Genomic DNA, 19,131 nt, shown 5'->3' on the forward strand with positions numbered 1-19,131 from the left:
CTGTGACATCCCCACGCCATTGAGCTCAGTATTGGCCATGCTAGAAGCAGCATGCCATCTATTAGTAGATTTTCACTAAATTAGTAGCTCATCATTCAAGACACATGCAACATTTATACATTTTTTAAATACATTTTATTTATTGACTTAACCTGGATGGACTGAGTTCCTGTAGCCTGCACCCTATGAACTTACATTACCAATCACTGCTTAAACCATAGCACATTACACCCGCTATTGTTATCTTGTGAGCTTTTGGTTATGCCCCTACTGACAGATCTTTCCTAGAAGTTATAACACACATATATATATATATATATGGTAACTTTGTATCTACCAGTGATTCTGAATTTCTTAAGCCCCGTACACACGAGCGGACTTATGTCCGACAGACTTCCGAAGGAGTTCTGCCGGAGTTCTGCCGGAGTTCCGACAGAGTTCTGACGGACTTTTCGAATGAGCGGACTTGGCCACACACAATCACACCAAACTCCGACGGATTCGAACGTGATGACGTACGACTGGACTCGAATAAGGAAGTTCATAGCCAGTAGCTAATAGCTGCCCTAGCGTCGGTTTTAGTCCGTCGGAATAGCATACACACGAGCGAATTTTTCGGTAGGAACTGGGTCCGGCGGAGTTCCGTCGGAAAAATTTGAAGCATGTTCCATTTTCTAAAGTCTGTCAGACTTTTGCGAATCAAAAGTCCATTGCAGCCCACACACGATCGAAAAGTCTGACGGAATCATTCCGTTGGACTTTGGATGTTGAAAAGAACATTATACTCCATTGTTGTGAAGGACTAATATTCAAGGCCCTTAGACAGCTGAGCATGTATGTTGATACATTTTTCATATTTGTACCCACTGGTACTTTTTAAATGCGCCCCATCTTTTTGCCTCTTTTCAATGTATATTTCCATTTAGGGGTCATTGGGTAGCTACCTGAAGAGTGTCAACCTAACACAAGACTCATTTCGTTGGATTTCTAGGGTCCCGACTCTGTAGGAGTTTTTGGACTGTGGGCATGCAGCGTTATGGCAGTTTTTGAAGTAGCGACCAAAATGGTGAGCTGGGACAAAGTAGGGATTAGTAATACAACCCCTTTTGTGTTTGTGAAGGGGACAATTTTTTGCTGTTCCTGGGCCAGCAGGAAAGTTTGCCAACTGCCTACATCCCTGTGTGGCAGCAGATGGATGAGGAGAAATACAAGCAGGAGACTGATACTGGTGGGAGAGAGGAAGAAAAGGTCAAACACAGGTTTCAAGGGTGACATTTTACCCCTCCCTTGCTTTGGTTGTTGTACATTGATAGGGGGAGATTGTTCAGGACAGTGTCACTGTCATCTGCTGCAGACACTTTGTGGCAGATGGGCCTGCTCATCTGCTTGGGTCCTCAAAGAGAGGGAACACTATTGGGTGGCTACCACCATCCCAGAGGGAGCTCAAAATGTAGCACTTCAAGGAGGTTCTGCATAAAAACATATTTTTCAAATTTCCTTATGCTGGCAGAATCCCCTCTGGTGACCAACATGCCTCTGGTGAAAGTAGGAGTAGCAGTGATTTTGAGATATTTTTTTTAAACCACAGCAGCTAGGCCTGGCTGCAGGCAGCACTCACAGGCAGTGCCTGAACAACATGACTGCTGACTACATTGAATACAGGGCTGATTTCATTGTCATTGGGGACCCTATGGACTACTGGGTGTCAAGGCTAGATGACAGGCAGGAGTTTGCACAATGTGCACAGGGCCTTCTGGCTTTCCTTGCAGCCAGCATGCCGTCTAAGCCCTTGTACACATGGTCGGACATTCTGACAACCAAATCCGTATGATTTTGTCCGACAGATTTTGTCCGAAACTGGTGTTGCATACACACGGTCGGACAAAGTTGTCGGAAAATCCAATTGTTCAGAACATGATGACGTTATTTCGTTACGACAGGACTACGTTCAGGCTAGTAGCCAATAGCTTTGGTCTAGGAATTTGATCTGAGCATGCGTGGCACTTTTTCCAATCGAAATTCTCTACAAACTATCGGACTAAGTCCGATCGGATCATGCTGTCAGAAAATGTTATAGCCCAGCTCTAAAATGTTGTCGGTCGGATATTCCGATGGAAACAGTCCGATGGAGCCCACACGCGGTTGGATTATCCGACAACACGGTCCGATCTGACATTTTTCGTCCGAATGTCCGACCGTGTGTATAAGGGCTAAGAGGGTATTTAGGGCAGCAGGAGATTTTATTATCGAGAGGCAAATCTGCCTGGCCCCTGACAGTGTTGACCACTTTTATTAAAATTAACCAGTGTCGAATTACCATTGACTACAAAGCCCCTGCTGCTGATACTACAAATGAAATGTTTAAAGTTGATGTAAACTCAATTCATGAAATTTGAGCTGGGCACATATATCTACAGTGTTTTCTTATCTCTCTTCAAAGCACTATGTCTCCAGTTCAGTTCTTCTGTTATCAGCCTGATAACTCCTGACAAATTCTCAGTCACATATGATAAAAGCAGTCTGAGTTTTGTGTTAGGGAGGTTGTTATAAATAGATTAGCAGAGTACTGAACCATTCAAGGGACAGAGCTGAAATCCTCTACTGATGAGGAGAGGGGTTGTGCGCCTTTCCTCCAATCAGCTTCCTTGGCTGTATACCCAGGCTTCACTGCAGTACTAACAAGGAAGAAAAATTGCCTAATACGATCTGGACTTTCTAAACAATGTATGAAGCTGAAGACAGCAGATATGCATGTAATACTTATGTAGGGAGATTTGTTTCATCTTTGCGTATCATCTGAGGCTGTTCATTTCACTGGGTATATGTGAGGGTTTACATGCACTTTAGGTTAATTTGGCCAAAAAAAAAAACAACTCTTGCCAACCCTGCTGGCCTATTCCAATGCTCCACCACTATAAAGGTGCTACACAATGTTTCTACAGCTCATGCTAAGCTGAAAAAACATTTTAATGTTTGCTGTAGGATAAATCTTGTCTTGCATCTCAGAGTGTGAAGCCTATTGCAGTGTTGCAGTGTTACATCATTGTAAAGATGTTACACAATGTTTCTGCAGCTTAACCTAAAGGAAAGAAGCATTGAAGCTCTGAAACTAGAAGCCACTCCCCTAACTGTACCATCCCAATGAGTGATTTCACTTCTGCTTCCGGCTGCTGCTTTCTACAGTGGTTCCGACTTCCTTGTTCCTAGTGCTTCTTGTACACAACCCTATACCTGGCCCGGCGGCGGTGCAATAGATGTTACCCAGGACACATAAGCTGTCAGAGAAATGCCTTACTTATTGGATGATAAGTGCCACTTTAACCCCGAATAATGTAAGCGGCCATTTGTCTCTCCTCTTTTTTATAATAAATATTGGTTTTGCTACTTTTAGTTTGGGGCCTTCTGCTGTTTTTTTATGCTTCTATAGATCTCTTCAGTCTCAATGAAGTGATGCGACCAGTGTGGAAATGTGGAAAGATACCTAAGGACTGTACTCAGTCTTATTACGGACAATTTAACCTTTGATTTTTATTCTATGTAATATTGAGTGCACTTCACTCTCTATTTGTGGCATTTTTATATATATATATATATATATATATATATATATATATATATATATATATATATATATATATATATATTTTTTTTTTTTTGTTTTTGTTTATGAGTGTTTATTTATGAGTGTCGGTGACCGTTCTCCTTGCTCATTTAAACCCCCATCCTTGCTGGAACATAACATGTTAAGCAGTGTGTGTATGTGGCCAGTGCCTCTCACTTGGAGCATCTTTGCAGCACAGCTTAGGTGCAGGTTCTGTGTGAAATCCCCCCCCCCCCCAGCAGTGCCGAGCGAATCCAATCAGAGGGCAAGAAAGAAAGCGCAAATGAGAACATCAAAGAGGACTTACTGTGCAGGCACCATGGTTTATAGGCATTGTAGTCCTTAAAGGGGTGCTGCTATGCATTTGTTATAGAGGCTAATGGGCTGTGGGCTTCAAGTCCCACAAGTGACTGCCCCGTGGAGTAGGAGAGTTTCATAGTTTTCCTGGGCAAATTGAGGGAGATCGGGGCAGTCCAGACAGTAGAGTGAAGGGTACAGACCTACTGTTGGGGTCTGTTCTCTGCGTGTGAGGGACCAGAGCCAAGGAGAGAGTACAGACCTGTTTTTGACCCTGCTAAGCTGACCCAGAGACTGAGCTTGAGGGAGAGAGACACTGCATTTCCAGGACCAGAGCTGAGAGACTGCACCCTGTGAACTGAAAAGCCATTGGGACCAGCCTATGTGCCTGCCAGGAGTGTAACTTTACTATAGTCTTTTTGACTGCCAATTAGTGGGTCATTGTCCATCCATTCTGTGTAATGCTTTTACGTCTGTATAATTATCTGTTCATTGATTTATGCCTAATTTAGTTGATTTATTTAATTTGTCTCCAATTTTCATGTCGTCTATATAAATGCTTCATTCTAGAGTGATGGCTTACTAACTCTTAAGTCCAACTGTAATATTCCCCATGTATGTGTTCCTGAAAATGGGTGTAGTAATGCTAGGTGCTGTAATGACCATTGGCTGTAAACTGTAGGCAATCCAAAGGGCAGAAATTGCATCAGCACACCAAGGATTCCTTAGAAGGATCCAAAGCTTTATTTACTTGGTCACACGGTATACGCGTCAATTTTTTGGAGCCACACAGGGCCCCTTCATCACACAGATGTAAACAGCTTTTAGTCTATAACCAAGTGCGTTAGAGGGAATCGAGCAGTTAAGAGAGTCGTAGTAGAACAGAGGACTCATCATCATCATCTGTGGGGGTAAGTGCCACATATCTAAAGGCAACACTTATTTTTTCATTTTTTTTTTTTTTTTTGCAATCTGTGTCTCATTAGGGAGGTTTTATTCACTACCTGCCCTGAAGACGTAACAGGACGTGAGATGATATCTTTTCAATGTGAGCAAAATCTCTTCTTAGACAGCTATCATCTGGAGAAATGTCCAAGTCAGAAAAGGTCCCCTCTATTCCTGTTCTGCTGGCAACTTGAAATTTTGGATTTACCCTCACTTTTAGAAAGATTAAAATCACCTTAACATAGACACAGACTGCAAGAAAAAACACTGACCGTGTTTCTTACGTGTAACCACTTCAAATAAAAACTTTGCATTTAGTTATCACAACCCTCCCTATACTTTATATCAAAACAAAGGGAGGACACTACTGTATACTGTATGTGCTTTAAAGGGGAAGGTTAAAAAAAAAGTGAAGATGCTAAAGGTGAATTGGTTGGTGTGGAATTTGGTCAATTATAATAAAAGCAGTGCTCATCACTGTTTTATAATTATTACTGCAGATGTAGAATTCATGAATATTCATCTTATTTCAGGTTTGTTTTTGTACAAGCACTCTTATAGTTCATTATTGCAATCAAACGATTCATTACTGATGCTCAGTTATGTGTTGCAGCACTATTAGCATAACCAATGTTACATCTATTCTCCAAAATAAAATAAAAAAATGTAAAGCCCTGAAGTAGCAGCAATCATCCCAGTCCGATGAACTTTTTAGGGAACTATCAGTTTCTTTAAAATGCCTTTAACAGCATCCAGATCAGAGATTCTCAAATCGAGGTACAAGTACCATTGTCAGGTTCAAGAGGTACTACTGACTGTTGAACTTAACCTGGATAATCATTTAAGTTTTATTAAATATAAATATTTTAGAAATCAACTCAAGCAGCTTTCTTGAGTTATTAAAAACACAAGTAGTTGATTTGGGCTTGTGTTTTTAGGCAAATGCAGCTTGCTTTTAGGTGCATTCTGCTAGCATTTGAGATCAGTTTGAGATGACCTTGAGAGTATTCACAGTTCATTGACAGGTGCTTTTAACCTCAATATAAATACCGGTAACTAGGCAGCGCTACATTCATAAAAATTATGAAAACAAATGTGATATGCAGATTGTGCAAATAATATGCAATCTGAGTGATACATAAAAATTGTGTTCAAATGTATGGACATAGACGGCGATATGTCAACAGTAATAATGTATTATAAAAATTCCTTTAAAAGTCCTTAAAGTGGTTGTATACCGCTGGACTTTTTTTTTTCTTCCTGCAAGGTAAAGTCATATTGTGCTAGTAAGCATCGCATACTAGCACATTATGTGAAACTTACCTTAAAACAAAGCTGTACAAGCACTGCAATGTCAGCGCTGCAGCCACTTCTTCACCCGTCTCGCTCCGGGTCTGTAACTGTCCGGAGCCGTGATGAGGTCACTCCCATGCACACGCGGGAGCCGCTGTTCATGGCACAGGGCTTGGTAGGAACGGTGGCCATTCCTTCAGAGTGCATACACCAGTAATGTCACTGGCTCCATGTAATGTAAATATCTTCTAAACAGTGCATGTTTAGGAGACATTTACACTACCTATAGCTGAGCCTTATTACAGTATAGACTTACCTATAGGTAAATGTCAGTAAAGGAAGTTTACTTCCTCTTTAAATCAACTACTGTGTTCACATGCACTGCATACTTTTTATGTGTCACTCAAGTTGCATATTATTTGCATATTATATGAATATTACACTTGTTTGCTCATTTGAACATTTTTTTATGAATGCAGAGCTGCCTAGTTATTTATATTGATGTATTTATTGGGATAAATCCACTTTGCATTACAAGTGCACTGCAAATGCACTTGGAAGTGCAGTCGCTGTAGATCTGAGAGGGACATGCAAGGAAAATAAAAAAACAGCATTTTTGCTTGTATATGATTGGGTGAAAAAATTAGCAAAGCTTCCCTTCATTTCAGATCTACCCTTCAGATCTACAGCGACTGCACTTCCAAGTGCATTTGCAGTGCACTTGCAGTGCAGTTGTAATGCAAAGTGGATTTTCCTTTTGTAAATAACCCCCATTGTGTCTGTTATACCTGGACATTAGGACAGCTGCTGATTCTTTCTTAATTCGTTTTTTCTTTTTTCTTTTGTTTTTACATATTCAGGTGCTTATAACTTGCAGTTGACCTCCTTCTGACCTGCAGTTGATCTGCTTTTAAGCTGCATTAACCTACTTCAAACTACTTTACATTCCTATTGACTTGTAAAGGCAGAGAAGCAGTTGTGATATGATCATGGGTCTGTCAGCACTAGCCCTTTAAGTGATTCTGTGAGGGCAGCAATAGGGTATCTGACGGGACAGCTGTTTTTTTCATAAATCCAGTCTCCAGAGCTTGTAAAATATGTCAGGTAAGAAACAGGGGATTTCCTCTACTACTTCTCCCCATTAGTTTGGGTGAGGCAAAATCGCTTGTTTAGATGCTAGGGATCACCCTTTCTCCTTTTGAACAAGGTGTTCTGTATCATATGACTGCAGGTGTGCCCTGTGCACTAGAGAAGGCCAGTGGAGGACTACCTAGTCCTCTGCAATGGGCTTCGGGAACAATCTTGGGGAAGCCAATGCCTACACTAAATGCATTATAAACCTGTAAGATGTGGGTGGCCATTTTGATGTGGCTGTATAAGAGAATGCCAGTACAGTGATTGGTGCCTAGATATAGGCAATATTATGTGCAGCCTTCCATTTTGGATAGGTTCTGGGTGGCATCCCTTTCTGGGGGCAGTGAGTCATTGCCCTACTGCATATCTTTAGTAGACACAAGAATGAAGTAGCCTTGTAGTGGGAATGTGTCAGTTTGATCTTGACTAGACATGTCCCCCTTCATGGGTTTTCCCTGCTAGGGGCTGAAAAATCATCAATGACTTTGTTATGGACTTCAAGTAAAATGTCTAATTTCTAATTTTTAGCAGCCCAGCATCCGCTTTTTGTGTAGTTGGGAAAGAAACACTTTGCAGTGTTATGTGGGAATGCTACAAATGAGAGTATGTGGTGCTGTATCACCATTAGTTCAACATTTCCACCATTAATCAACTTATTCTTTTATTAGACAGTGTCTGGGAATTGGGCCTCAGTAGGCCATGGTACAGCCTATATGTATTATCCAGGAGATGGAAAAATGACAAACAACTAGTTTGGGACAGGAGCAGGTGGTGGTCAGGTGACAGTAGATCCCTCTGGTGGCATGGTCAGAGAAGTTCCTTGTGGCAATCACTTGGACAACTGGGATGTTGCAAGCTGGTCCCCAGTCATGATGAAGTACCCCACCTCGGGCCAGGCCTTAAATTATGTAAGAAGAAAAGCTTTGCTTATGAGTAGATAATTGTAATGGCGCCTGTCTTTGCCTAGAGGGTGGAAAAATAATAAGGACCTTACGTTCTACAAGGAGAACTGGGCTTGTTGCTTCACTTTTTCCCTCCTAGAATGCAGAAGGGTAAGAGAGTCAGGGCTGATCTTGAATATCTGTCTGTGGGGTCACCAGTGCATCCCTGTGAGTCCATCCTCAGTGTAGGCCCCTAGATATGAGCTTTGGCCACTATGCAGCTCAGAAACTCTTACAAACTGTCATCCTAATCCTGACCCCATTACCTAACCGACCTTAAAAAAGTATACAAATTGGGAGTCACATATGCCAGCTACGGAGCCTGCACCTTAAAAAACAGCAGTAGGAGCTCCCTATTTTGGAAGAGGGATTTAGGGCCATTCACACCTATACATTGCAATAACATGTATTAAAATGTGAATTTTAGCCAAGTGTCAACGCTTGCCACTTTGTGCAGTGTGTTGCTGTGACATTTATTGTCAAGGACATTCCAAAGCATGTACAGTAGAGGCCACAGCACAGCAAGACACCCGACTCACATTCTGTGCATTTTACTGTGGTGAATAAAAAAAAAGCCATATCCGTTAAACGGTCCATTAAGGCGTGTTGAGAGTCCGTTCATATTGCAAGGGTTGCCTTAAAGCAATTCTTGTTGCATGTGTTAATACATCTCAGTGGACCGTATAGATGTAAATGGACCACCGACTGAAGGGTAGGTGAACATTTATGCAAGTGAACACTTGTGGGCACATTTAATAAGCAGTGAATCTGATTTTCACCAAACATTTGCTGCTGGTGAATGTTCCAGGTGCATGTATTTTAAATGACAGTGATTGATTCACCTTCAGTGAATATTTATTGAAAGATACATTGGTCATTATATAGTTACTAAAGTCATAGGATTGCCACTAGGCTGTCCATCTCAGGAGTTCAAGTAGAGATGCTTTCCAGGATTTAATGAAATTCTGTGTTAGGAATATGTTTCTGGCTGTGCAATGAATTTGCATTCTATTCATAAGGCTGTGTACAAATATGATTTATAGCAATGCCTTCTTATAACCGAGGTATTATGGTATTAACGGGTCCTCACTTCCAGCACAAAACACAAACACGAGAAGCTTAGTTTTTGCTTACAGGTACATAAGTAAGCAGCATCATGTAAATTATTCATTTTTACCCCTTTCAGCCGAAAGTAGGCTTTTTTGGTCCTTGTGTAATACCTCACTGCCAAATCTGCATGGTTGTACTGTGCTACATATACTGTATGATGCAAGTTCATATGCTGATTATCCTGAGACATACTCACTGTCTTTGACCAGCATGTTCTTTATAAATCTATGTAATAACATTTACTGTGGCCATGCACAAATAGGGGCAAATGGGTTTAAACACATACACATGTTTGAAAAGCATTGCTACATTGAAATTAATATAGATGGCACTGAAAATTAAAATAAGATACCTAGAAAAAAAAAGTGCTTTATTATTGTTTGCATTACTAATACTGTTACCATATCCAAATATGTAAATAGTATCCGTATTGTTAGAGATAGTAAAATAAAGGATTCATTTTGTATTTATTCACAAGATTTTACTATTCTACAAACGTTTTTGATATAATCCTATTAATTCAATGTTTTTTTTAATATAAATTACATGTGAAGGTTTGGAATAAAGTTTTCTTCACATATTTATTTGTTAACTTGAAGCTTTTATTTATTAACGTTCTAAGGATTAACAACATAGCATGGGGATGTTCACCCACACAGCTTCACATAAGCATGAGTATGCTTACAAGCAAGTATTATTTTAGTAAACCAGGTTCTGAATTGTCTAATAAGTATGTGAAATGTTCTAATTTACTCTTTCTTGAATAATTCATAAATATCTTCTTTTTTTTTTTTTTTTACCACAAATTGTTCTAATTTTTACTGTAGGTTTGTGATACACTCAATAAATACCATAACTATAATGTCTTACAAAAATTTACCAGGTTTTGTGTAATTTTTTATGTTTTGTTTTTCATTGTAACTGTTGTTATAAATAATAAATCCACATACCATAAGGGATTGGTCGAGGATATTCTTCATTACTATTTCCTGGGAGAAGCTGAGTAACACAGCAGTCACTATGTCCTGCGGGAACAATGGAGTTGGAAACAGTATCATTACGTCCACGTGCTACTGTCTCTGGACAGGTGCAACCAGTCTGTGTAAGTCCACAGCGCACACCCCAGCCTACTCTTAAACATTCCTCAAACCATCTGCAAAGTACACCACAAGCAAACTGGCTGGAGTTATCATGGTTGACCAACAGGACCTCCACAAAGCGGAAACTCAGCACAGAATCAGGGAGAAGTTGAATGGATAGAGGTTGCTCTGACAAGCAGATACGAAGAAAATTTTTATCAAAGTGAGAAAATGTAAATGGAGACCCAGGGGCACAGAGTTCCTGAGCTTCGTCTGCCCCTTCCTCAGGCCGACTGCAGGTATGGTTGGGAAGATAATGATCCAAAGCTTGCACCATGGGGGATAGATGTGAGCACACTTGCTCCTCGTGAGTGAACTTTAGGTATAATGTGTATTTGGTTGGATCTGGGTTCTCCAGGGTCCAAGAGCAGCCAGGAGAGAAGATAGGGAATAGGTCCTTAAGAGAAAAGGCTCCGTATAGAACTCCAGAGGCCAGAGCCGAGCATGTGCTCGGTGTAGGGTTTGAACCCCAAGAGCACAAGACAAGAGACGATATCACAGATAGTAAGAGGGGACAAGCAGTGTTCATCCTATGACATGGGCCCTGCAGGAGAAAGAAAAAAGAAGCATTAGTTTTTCAGTAGTTACTAAGCATATGGAATATCGTGGAAAAAAATCTAAATCTAAATTCACAGATGGACAAAACATGTAAATTCATGAGCTAGTCAGTAGAAGCCACTTTACAATTTTATGCAGCCAAAGACAAACACTTTCTAAAAACAATAGTAATTACCATCAAATTATAATGTAAAATTATACCTTCAATACCAAATTCTTAATGTGCTTCATTACTTTTAAAGGAAACCTGCACTAGGAGAGTGTGAAGGCTTTCTTGCCAAGCTCTTTCTGAAAATGCTAGGTGATACTGTCATGCTTATTGAATTGTTTCAGTACTTTAGTAACACAATATTTCAATACCTAAATGCTAAACACAGTGGTATACAATATTGGTTATTCAATAAGTGTAAAGTGCAATTGTGTAAATCATAGCAACCAATCAAATATCAGGTTACAGTAGTCACCTTATAAAAAAAGAAAGTTGATTGCATTTGTGTTACTGTGCTTTCAATGTAGTCAATTAGGACGTAGCATATTGTCATATCTGATCTCTCTGTCTTATGTTGAAAACAATAAAAAAAAGCACTGAGTACAGTACTTTTCTAACACAATATATTTTTTTTAATACATTTTTATTCTAATTTTTCATAATGCACCAAGGCTTAAAAAAATGAAATATAGTACGAACACTTTAAATAATGACATATATGGGTAAAGCGAAATAGCGGTCAAGAATCATGAGTTTTTACTGTGACCATAACTCAATAGATAATGGCTGACCAATATAAATAAATGCATCCCATATGTTCGGGGATGAGCATACAGTTATATTAGGAACTGGAAAGCATGGGTGACATGGATATCTCTTTCTAACACCATGGTCATAACAGTAAAAAAGGATAACATAACCTATGATCTAGAGTATAGATTACAAACAAAGGTGCAAGTATTTACTAGACTTAAACATTTAGCCTACAGAGTTTTCAAAAAACTGTATGGATAATGGAGGCAAATAATTTAAGTACAGTGGTTTTATTAGACCTTTTGCCAATTAGTCAATTAGTTGGCCTATTTCCTATCTGATCAATAACTGGCAAAGACATAAAGAAAGAAAAGCTGAAGGCTGTAGAGCAGTAACTGTCATACATTGCATAAAAGCTAGGCTAGCCAAAGGTTACAAGGCAACATAACTAGGTGCATGTGTGCATTAAATGATATATTGGCTTTAGGCAACTATGTTATAACTACAAAAAACTGCATTTGACATGATATGACCAACAATTGGCTTTATTCAATGGATTGGTCACCAAAATGCTATAATTCAAATTACAAAGCTGCGTGCTGTGGGGGCACTCATCAGGAGGGAGGGTCCAGGAATGCCAAAGAGGGACCCGAGAAGAGGAGGATCTGAGCTGATCTGTGGAAAACCACTGCACAGGAGGAGGTAAGTATAACATGTTTGTTATTTTATTTTTTTTAAAGTGGGAATTTAGTAATAACTTGACTTACATACCGTAGAAGCATCCTAATCTGATTTCCTTTTCTTTTTTCAGGTAGTTTTATCAGTAATACGTGTTTTTTTTAACAAGCAGTGATGGGCATGCTTTGACTGGCAAATAGAACTTGGTCAGTAGTCACAGGGGCTGTCTCTGTTCTCACTAAGCAAAATTGTCCTGCCACTGGCCAATTTATATCAATCTTATGTTAAAAATGTTTTATCCCTCAGACCTTTCATCATTTTTTTTGCCTGTCAACAGGACTGGTAACAATATTGCAACTGAGGTCTAACTAAAGATTTATTTAGGGGAATAAGCACCTCCTTCCTCCTGCAGTAGACCCCTCTAGTGATGCATCGTAGAATTCTATTGGCTTTTCCCACTGCTTGGCCACACTGTTTGCTTATTTTGCAATCACGTGAAATAAGAGCTCTCAAATATTTTTCCTCTGCAGTGCTGACCAACACTATACCCACAATATTGTGCTCTATCAAGGGGTTATTTTTCCCTAGGTACATTTTTTTCACATTGAACTTACCCACCAAATATTTAGTTATATAATTTACATATAGATTAAATAAAAAAGAGTCTTGTGCAGAGCTATGTAGTACACCACTAGTGACTGATGTCTGTTCCAAATGAACCCCATTTACAACCAAACTCTGGTATCTATTCTTTAACCAATTGTATATACACAGAACCATCCAAGGGTTAAGTCCTAGATCGTGTGAAATGTTAATAGATCTTTATGTGGACCTGTATCAAATTCTTTGTTGAAACCAAGGCAGGCTATATCCACAGCACCACTTTGGTCCAAAACATTAGTGATATGGTCAAAAAATGCTATCCTCTAAGTCTGACCTGCCTTCAGTAAAGCCATGCTGCTTTAGATACTGCAAGTTGTGTGTTTATAAGTGATCAATGCTCCTTCGTTATGGAGAGATTCCATTATCTTGAATACTTGAATATTGTTAGTGCAATTTATTTCTGAGAAGACTGAGCAGAAATAAAATTTGTTTAAATGGTTTGCTACATCCACATTTCCCTCACCATAAGCATCATTATGCCCAGTTTTTATTTTAGTAATCCTATTATATTTTTTCCTCCTGTTACTTATGTATCTAAAAAAATAGATAATAGATAAAAATCTTAAAAGATTTAGCCATTTCCTCATCTTTCTGTGTTTTGGCAGCACCGATAATATGTATTTTGTCTATTTTTATACACTTCTCAACTTATCAGCTACACTTTCTGTTTCCTTGAATCTCCTATATGCTGATGTTTTTCTCCTTTACTATCCTACTTACCTCTTTTCTATAGACAGTCCCCCTACCAACACCTGACTTGATTGTGGTCTCAATACCTATCCCACTACCTCAGAGAGAGAGAGCAAACACTCTTGCTCCAACCAGTGCCCATAAGAGAGACCCCTCACAGCTGGTTGTTAAGCCAGTTCCTATCCCACCAGAGCATATACTGGTCTATAAAGTCCTACTTTACACAGATTAGGCATATTGCACATCCCAGCTTGCCAAATAATGGAATTCCCAGTTAGCTCTTGTTTTTGCTGAATGCTTCATTCCTTTACAAAGTGGCATAATATTTCTCCAAATAGAAGATCACATTACTTTCACAGAGATGTGGACTGCCAGTACTCTGAGTCTTGCTTCTTTTCTAATCTATCATCCAGAGGGATATTTCACAGGCACAAGTTAGGGCCCACTGAGAGAAATACAAGTTGTAATCTGAACACCACAGACTGGAGTCCTTCATGGCTGTTTCTTTCCATGCACCACTCTCCTATTACTTATTGCTCCCCCCCCCACAATTGACATATCTTAAGCCACGTACACACGTAGCGGTATGTCCGACGTACTTAGTCTGGCGGACTTCCGCCAGACTGTCCGTCGGACTTTCCAAACGGGCTACTTGCCCACACACGGCACTTTTTCAGCGGACTAATACGGCGTACTAAGTTCGCCGTACTATCCGCCCTACTTTTGAAATGAACGGACTCGCCCACACACGCGGAGGAAAGTCCGCTCATTTCAAGCGCGTCTCCAGGTAGGCAGGGCCCGCGAAGGAGACTTCGCTGGCCCCGTCGCTGGCCCCGCTGGCCCCGCCGCCTGGTATGGACTTAAAGGGGAACCCCAACGGCGAAAAAAATCGGCGTGGGGGTCCCCCCAAGTCCACAACAGACCCTTGTCCGAGCAAGCTACCCGGCCGGCCAGGAAAGGGGGGGCGAGCGAGTAGCCCCCCCCCCTGAGCCGTACCAGGCCGCGTGCCCTCAACATGGGTGGTGCCTTGGGGAAGGGGGGGCCGCGCGGCCTCCCCACCCCAAAGCACCTTGTCCCCATGTTGATGAGGACAAGGGCCTCTTCCCGACAACCCTGGCCGTTGGTTGTCGGGGTCTGCGGGCGGGGGGCTTATCGGAAATCCGGGAGCCCCCTTACAACCAATGTGCTTGGACAAGGGTCTGTTGTGGACTTGGGGGGGACCCCCACGCCGATTTTTTTTTGGCGTTGGGGTTCCTCTTTAAGTCCATACCATGCAACGGGGCCAGCGACATCTCCTTCGCGGGCTCCGCCTACCTGGAGACCCGCTCAAAATGGGCGGACTTTTCTCCGGGCGGGAAAAGTCCGCTCATTTCAAAAGTACGGCGGGCTGGCATACACACGGCCGGATTGTCCGCCGAAATGCGAGTCCGGCGGAAAGATTGGTGTGCAACACGGCATTCTAAGTCCGCCGTACTTTCGGGTCAAAAAAGTATGCCGGAGGCTACACATGGGGGGATTGTTTGGCGGACTTGAGTTTGCCGGACTTTTCCACTGGATTGTTTGATCGTGTGTACGTGGCATTAGAAAGGAAGAGGAATTCCAGCCCACACACTGGCTTCAGATGGGATGGAGACCACCCTAAAGGGACTACTACTGCTGAAACAGTAGAGAAGTTTCTAGATTCCCAGCTCCTGATGAACAGTGAGTCCCTGTGTGAATACCAACTACTTTATAAGACTCTGCGTGCAGACACCTTATCCCATTTCTCTACATCAACGTTTTAACAAGGAGACACTTTGCACATGCTACGTACAGTATTGGATGCCTTTACACAGAGATTTACTCTGGGCCCTTGTTAAGCTAGCTGAAGACACTGGACATCTACATCATCAGGACTTCTTCACCACTCCCCCTCTTTCTCGGAGGACTTTGTGCATGCTATTTCCACACATTTAATGTGGAACTCTTCTCAGAAAGTAAGTGCTACATTTATAATAATTTGCTGTTTGCTATTTGTTCTCAGAAGTTGTGGGCCTGTGACACCAGAAGTTAGAGGGAGCAGTTTGATAAGGAAAAAAAGGTAATTTTTATCTCCCTTTGGTCCCTGGGGTCGTAGGTTCTATAAGAGTCTATTATTGTTAGGGTTTATTTTATTATAATTCTTCTTTACATTGCATATCTGTTTATGTGTACCAAGAGTAAGAGTCTGAAATTATAGCAATATTTAGGTAAGCCATTATTGTGCTGCCTGTTTCAAGAAGGTTAAGTAAAAGAACACTTGGTTACTTTGTTGCAGTTTGGTGTCTGTGCTTTGTCATTCAGAAATGTCTGAACCCAGGATGTCAGAGGTGTCGGTAGACTTGTAAGATCAGGGGAATCGTCTTCAAATAACCCCCAGGGGGTGGTGCTACATTCCTTTTAGTGAAAGATCCATATATAGCCCTATACAGCCCAAAAGGCCTGGCTCTGTGATATCTAGGAGATCGTTCTTTTATATCTGTTGTTTACTTACAAAACTTTCCTGTACACCTGAACCAGGTTGACTTCCCAGTACCCAGAGCAGTCATAAACTCCATCAGGACACTTCCAGACACACTGTCTCAACACATGCATGCTTCCCCACATTCCAAGATCCCAGCCCTCCCTAACAAATGGAACTGATCCACCAGAGCTGGTTAGAATTCACTGTGTATACCCCATGGGACAATTTTCCCTGTGAATCTTGGCAGTCACACCAAACAGATTTTATAACGGCCTCTCTGTTCCTGATACCTGTTAGGCGTCTGTTTCTTTACATCCCCAGTGCCTCCATCACCCCAGAGAGAGCATAAAAATAGCTAAGGTTAAAATGATTGTAAACCCTCACCTTGCAAAACAACCTGTTTGGTTTAAAATAGAAATGAAAGACAAAACATAAATACCTCTTTTCCTTTTTTTAAAGTGATCACATTGTCTCTGTTCTCAGCTGCAAAATAGCTGGAGGAAGAGAAGCAGCGGTACACTGATCTTCCCAGTGAAATGCTCTGCAGGAGGAGTGTGTCATGACAAGTCTGATCATTGGAGGAAAGAAGGCTGGGTTCCCAGCATAGTTAGAGATAGCTAGAGAAGTGGCGAGGATGTGCTCTCGTGCCTAGTGTGGTCAGTTTTTAATTGGATAGCAGAGGGACTGGCAGGAGCACCAGGGATTTCCGACAAACACAAAAAGAACAGGATACTTTTTCATGCAAGTACATGGTACAGCAGGCACATATCAGGATTATGAAATGTTGGGTTTACAAATGCTTTAACGCCATTGTTTATTGTTGTTGTCGTATATTTTACTCACGTTTGGCTGTTTCCTCTAGATGGTCACCCTGGGTGAGAGGAATTGCCTAAATGCTTAAAGTCTTATCAGATGGCCCACTAAGCTTTTGTAGCCTCTTGTTAGCTCATAAACTGTATATTGATTGATGTGTTTGCTTTCAGCCCCGATCGCTACTGGATTGCAGGTGGAATTGGAGTGTCCTGCAGTACCACTGCCATGAACCCTTGCACTCCCTGTATGTTTGATCATTCAACTGAACACACAAAGAGGTGCATTCAATAAAAGAGTTAAGCAAAGTATACAGTGCAGTAGCCAGCCAGAGACAGTTATATAATTTTCAGTAAAATGAATTATGATTTGGTTACTATGGTTTAATGTGCTTTGTACTTGGAACATTGCTCCTTGCCCAGTTTGTTGAATAAAAGATTGTAAATGTGAACTTGCATATTTATACTTAACACAAACACAGATGTTAGGCATATAAATTAGCGATACTTTATGAATTATTACATTTACAGAAACAGGATTGCTAACTGCTCTAAATTGACTATATCGTCTAAAGACCAACTAAATATGTACAGTTCATTTTTTGAGACACAGTTGTTTAAATTTTAGTTTAAGTAGCGGTAATTACTAATAGATGTGTAACACATTAATAACCACGCCAGTTGTTTTGTAATTAAAACTCTTAGTGCACATAGATATTAATTAGGAAAATAAAAAGCACAGTCTATAAGAAGACACTGAACAGTAATTTGGGCGGCACTCATCTTAGAATACACATAATCATTCTTATTAATTACTGGCTTGAAAGGCAATCTGACCCAAGGGTGCAACAGATCCAAGAAATCATGCTACCTTATGCAGAGTTTACGCTTTATACAAGGATACCGTGTTTAAAAATTTCGTTTTAAATACCGAAAGCAGATTTTAACCATTGTAGGAACACTAATAGTGGTTCAGTGTCCTGGTCATTTCAACTCAGTTTAGGTGAAAAGATTGCACAGCATATCACTGCATGTAAATGTACACCTAGCAAAATGAAAAATAGATGATCCCCCTACGCGGGAAAACCATGGCTTGTTATGATTCTTGAAACTTCAATAGAAATATTGAAACAGAAAACTAGATGATCTTGTTTGATAGTATATCACCTTTAGCTTGAGGTGGCTCTGACTCCACAGGGATACTCTAGCATCTTTTTCCTAAAGCGTATAATACAAACTTTACTGTGTTGTGCAGCAGTAAATGGTTGATGGAATAATTCTTAAGCTATATCTTCACTTTACCACTGGAATGGCAAACTATGATTCACTGATCCACACAACTTAGTTATTTCTAGTCACCAATTCTCTAGTACTGATATTGCTTAGCCTTCTCCAAAAAAATTTCCACAATTTATCATGAATAGTAGCTGTATGCTGCATATAGTTGTCATATTCCATGTAGTCTAAAATGTGTTGTGTTTGGGTTGATTTACTAAATGCAAATTGGCTCTTTACTTTGCAAAGGAAGTTGCATTTTACAAGGGAATGTTCCCTTGAGCTTAAAGCGGAGTTCCACTGGTTGTTAAGTTTATTAAAAGTCAGCAGCTACAAAAAGTGTAGCTGCTGACTTTTAATAAACAGACACTCACCTAACCCACCGTCCAGCGATGCAGTCGCCCGAAGCTTCGCTCCTCTCACCCGCCTGTCTGCGGCACTGACATTGTAAATGTGGCTTGCGGCTTCAGAGTCGGGCTCGCATGTCAGGGCTGGGCTCAGCCCTTCCTTCTCAGAGCAGGCCACTCAGCTGTTGGTTAATTGCTATTGTTAATTAAATGCCGAACCACATTTCTGTGCTGGTGGCCATTTCTGTAAGCGCACTGTGATTTGTTTTTACTTCTTTGAAATCAGGATGCATGCTTTTACTTTTTAGTCTTGTGCATATAATTTGGAAATAAAAATATTACACTATTATGGCCCCTTTGATGTCTGGCTCTTTCCTACTTAGTGGTGTTGCATGTGGTTTGGCATCCTTAAGGGACATGTATTGGT

At 40.8% G+C, this 19,131-nt stretch overlaps 1 protein-coding gene across 9 annotated transcripts in view; it reads right to left on the bottom strand.

Moving 5' to 3' along the window:
- Positions 1 to 19,131, bottom strand: part of ADGRB2 (adhesion G protein-coupled receptor B2) — a 706,559-nt gene that overhangs the window by 347,128 nt on the left and 340,300 nt on the right. For 8 of the 9 annotated variants that reach the window (XM_077481962.1, XM_077481967.1, XM_077481965.1 and 5 more), the window contains one exon: positions 10,272 to 11,004. In XM_077481962.1, the coding sequence (XP_077338088.1) occupies positions 10,272 to 10,989 (718 nt within the window). In that variant the 5' untranslated portion in view covers positions 10,990 to 11,004. Of the gene's footprint in view, positions 1 to 10,271; positions 11,005 to 19,131 lie in introns of those variants that run through there. The other variant, XM_077481968.1, reaches the window with a different exon arrangement.

The sequence above is a fragment of the Lithobates pipiens genome, unplaced genomic scaffold, assembly GCF_037356315.1.
Source record: "Lithobates pipiens isolate NorthernLeopardFrog02 unplaced genomic scaffold, aLitPip1_a1.2 Scaffold_16, whole genome shotgun sequence".
Taxonomy (NCBI): Eukaryota; Metazoa; Chordata; class Amphibia; order Anura; family Ranidae; genus Lithobates; species Lithobates pipiens.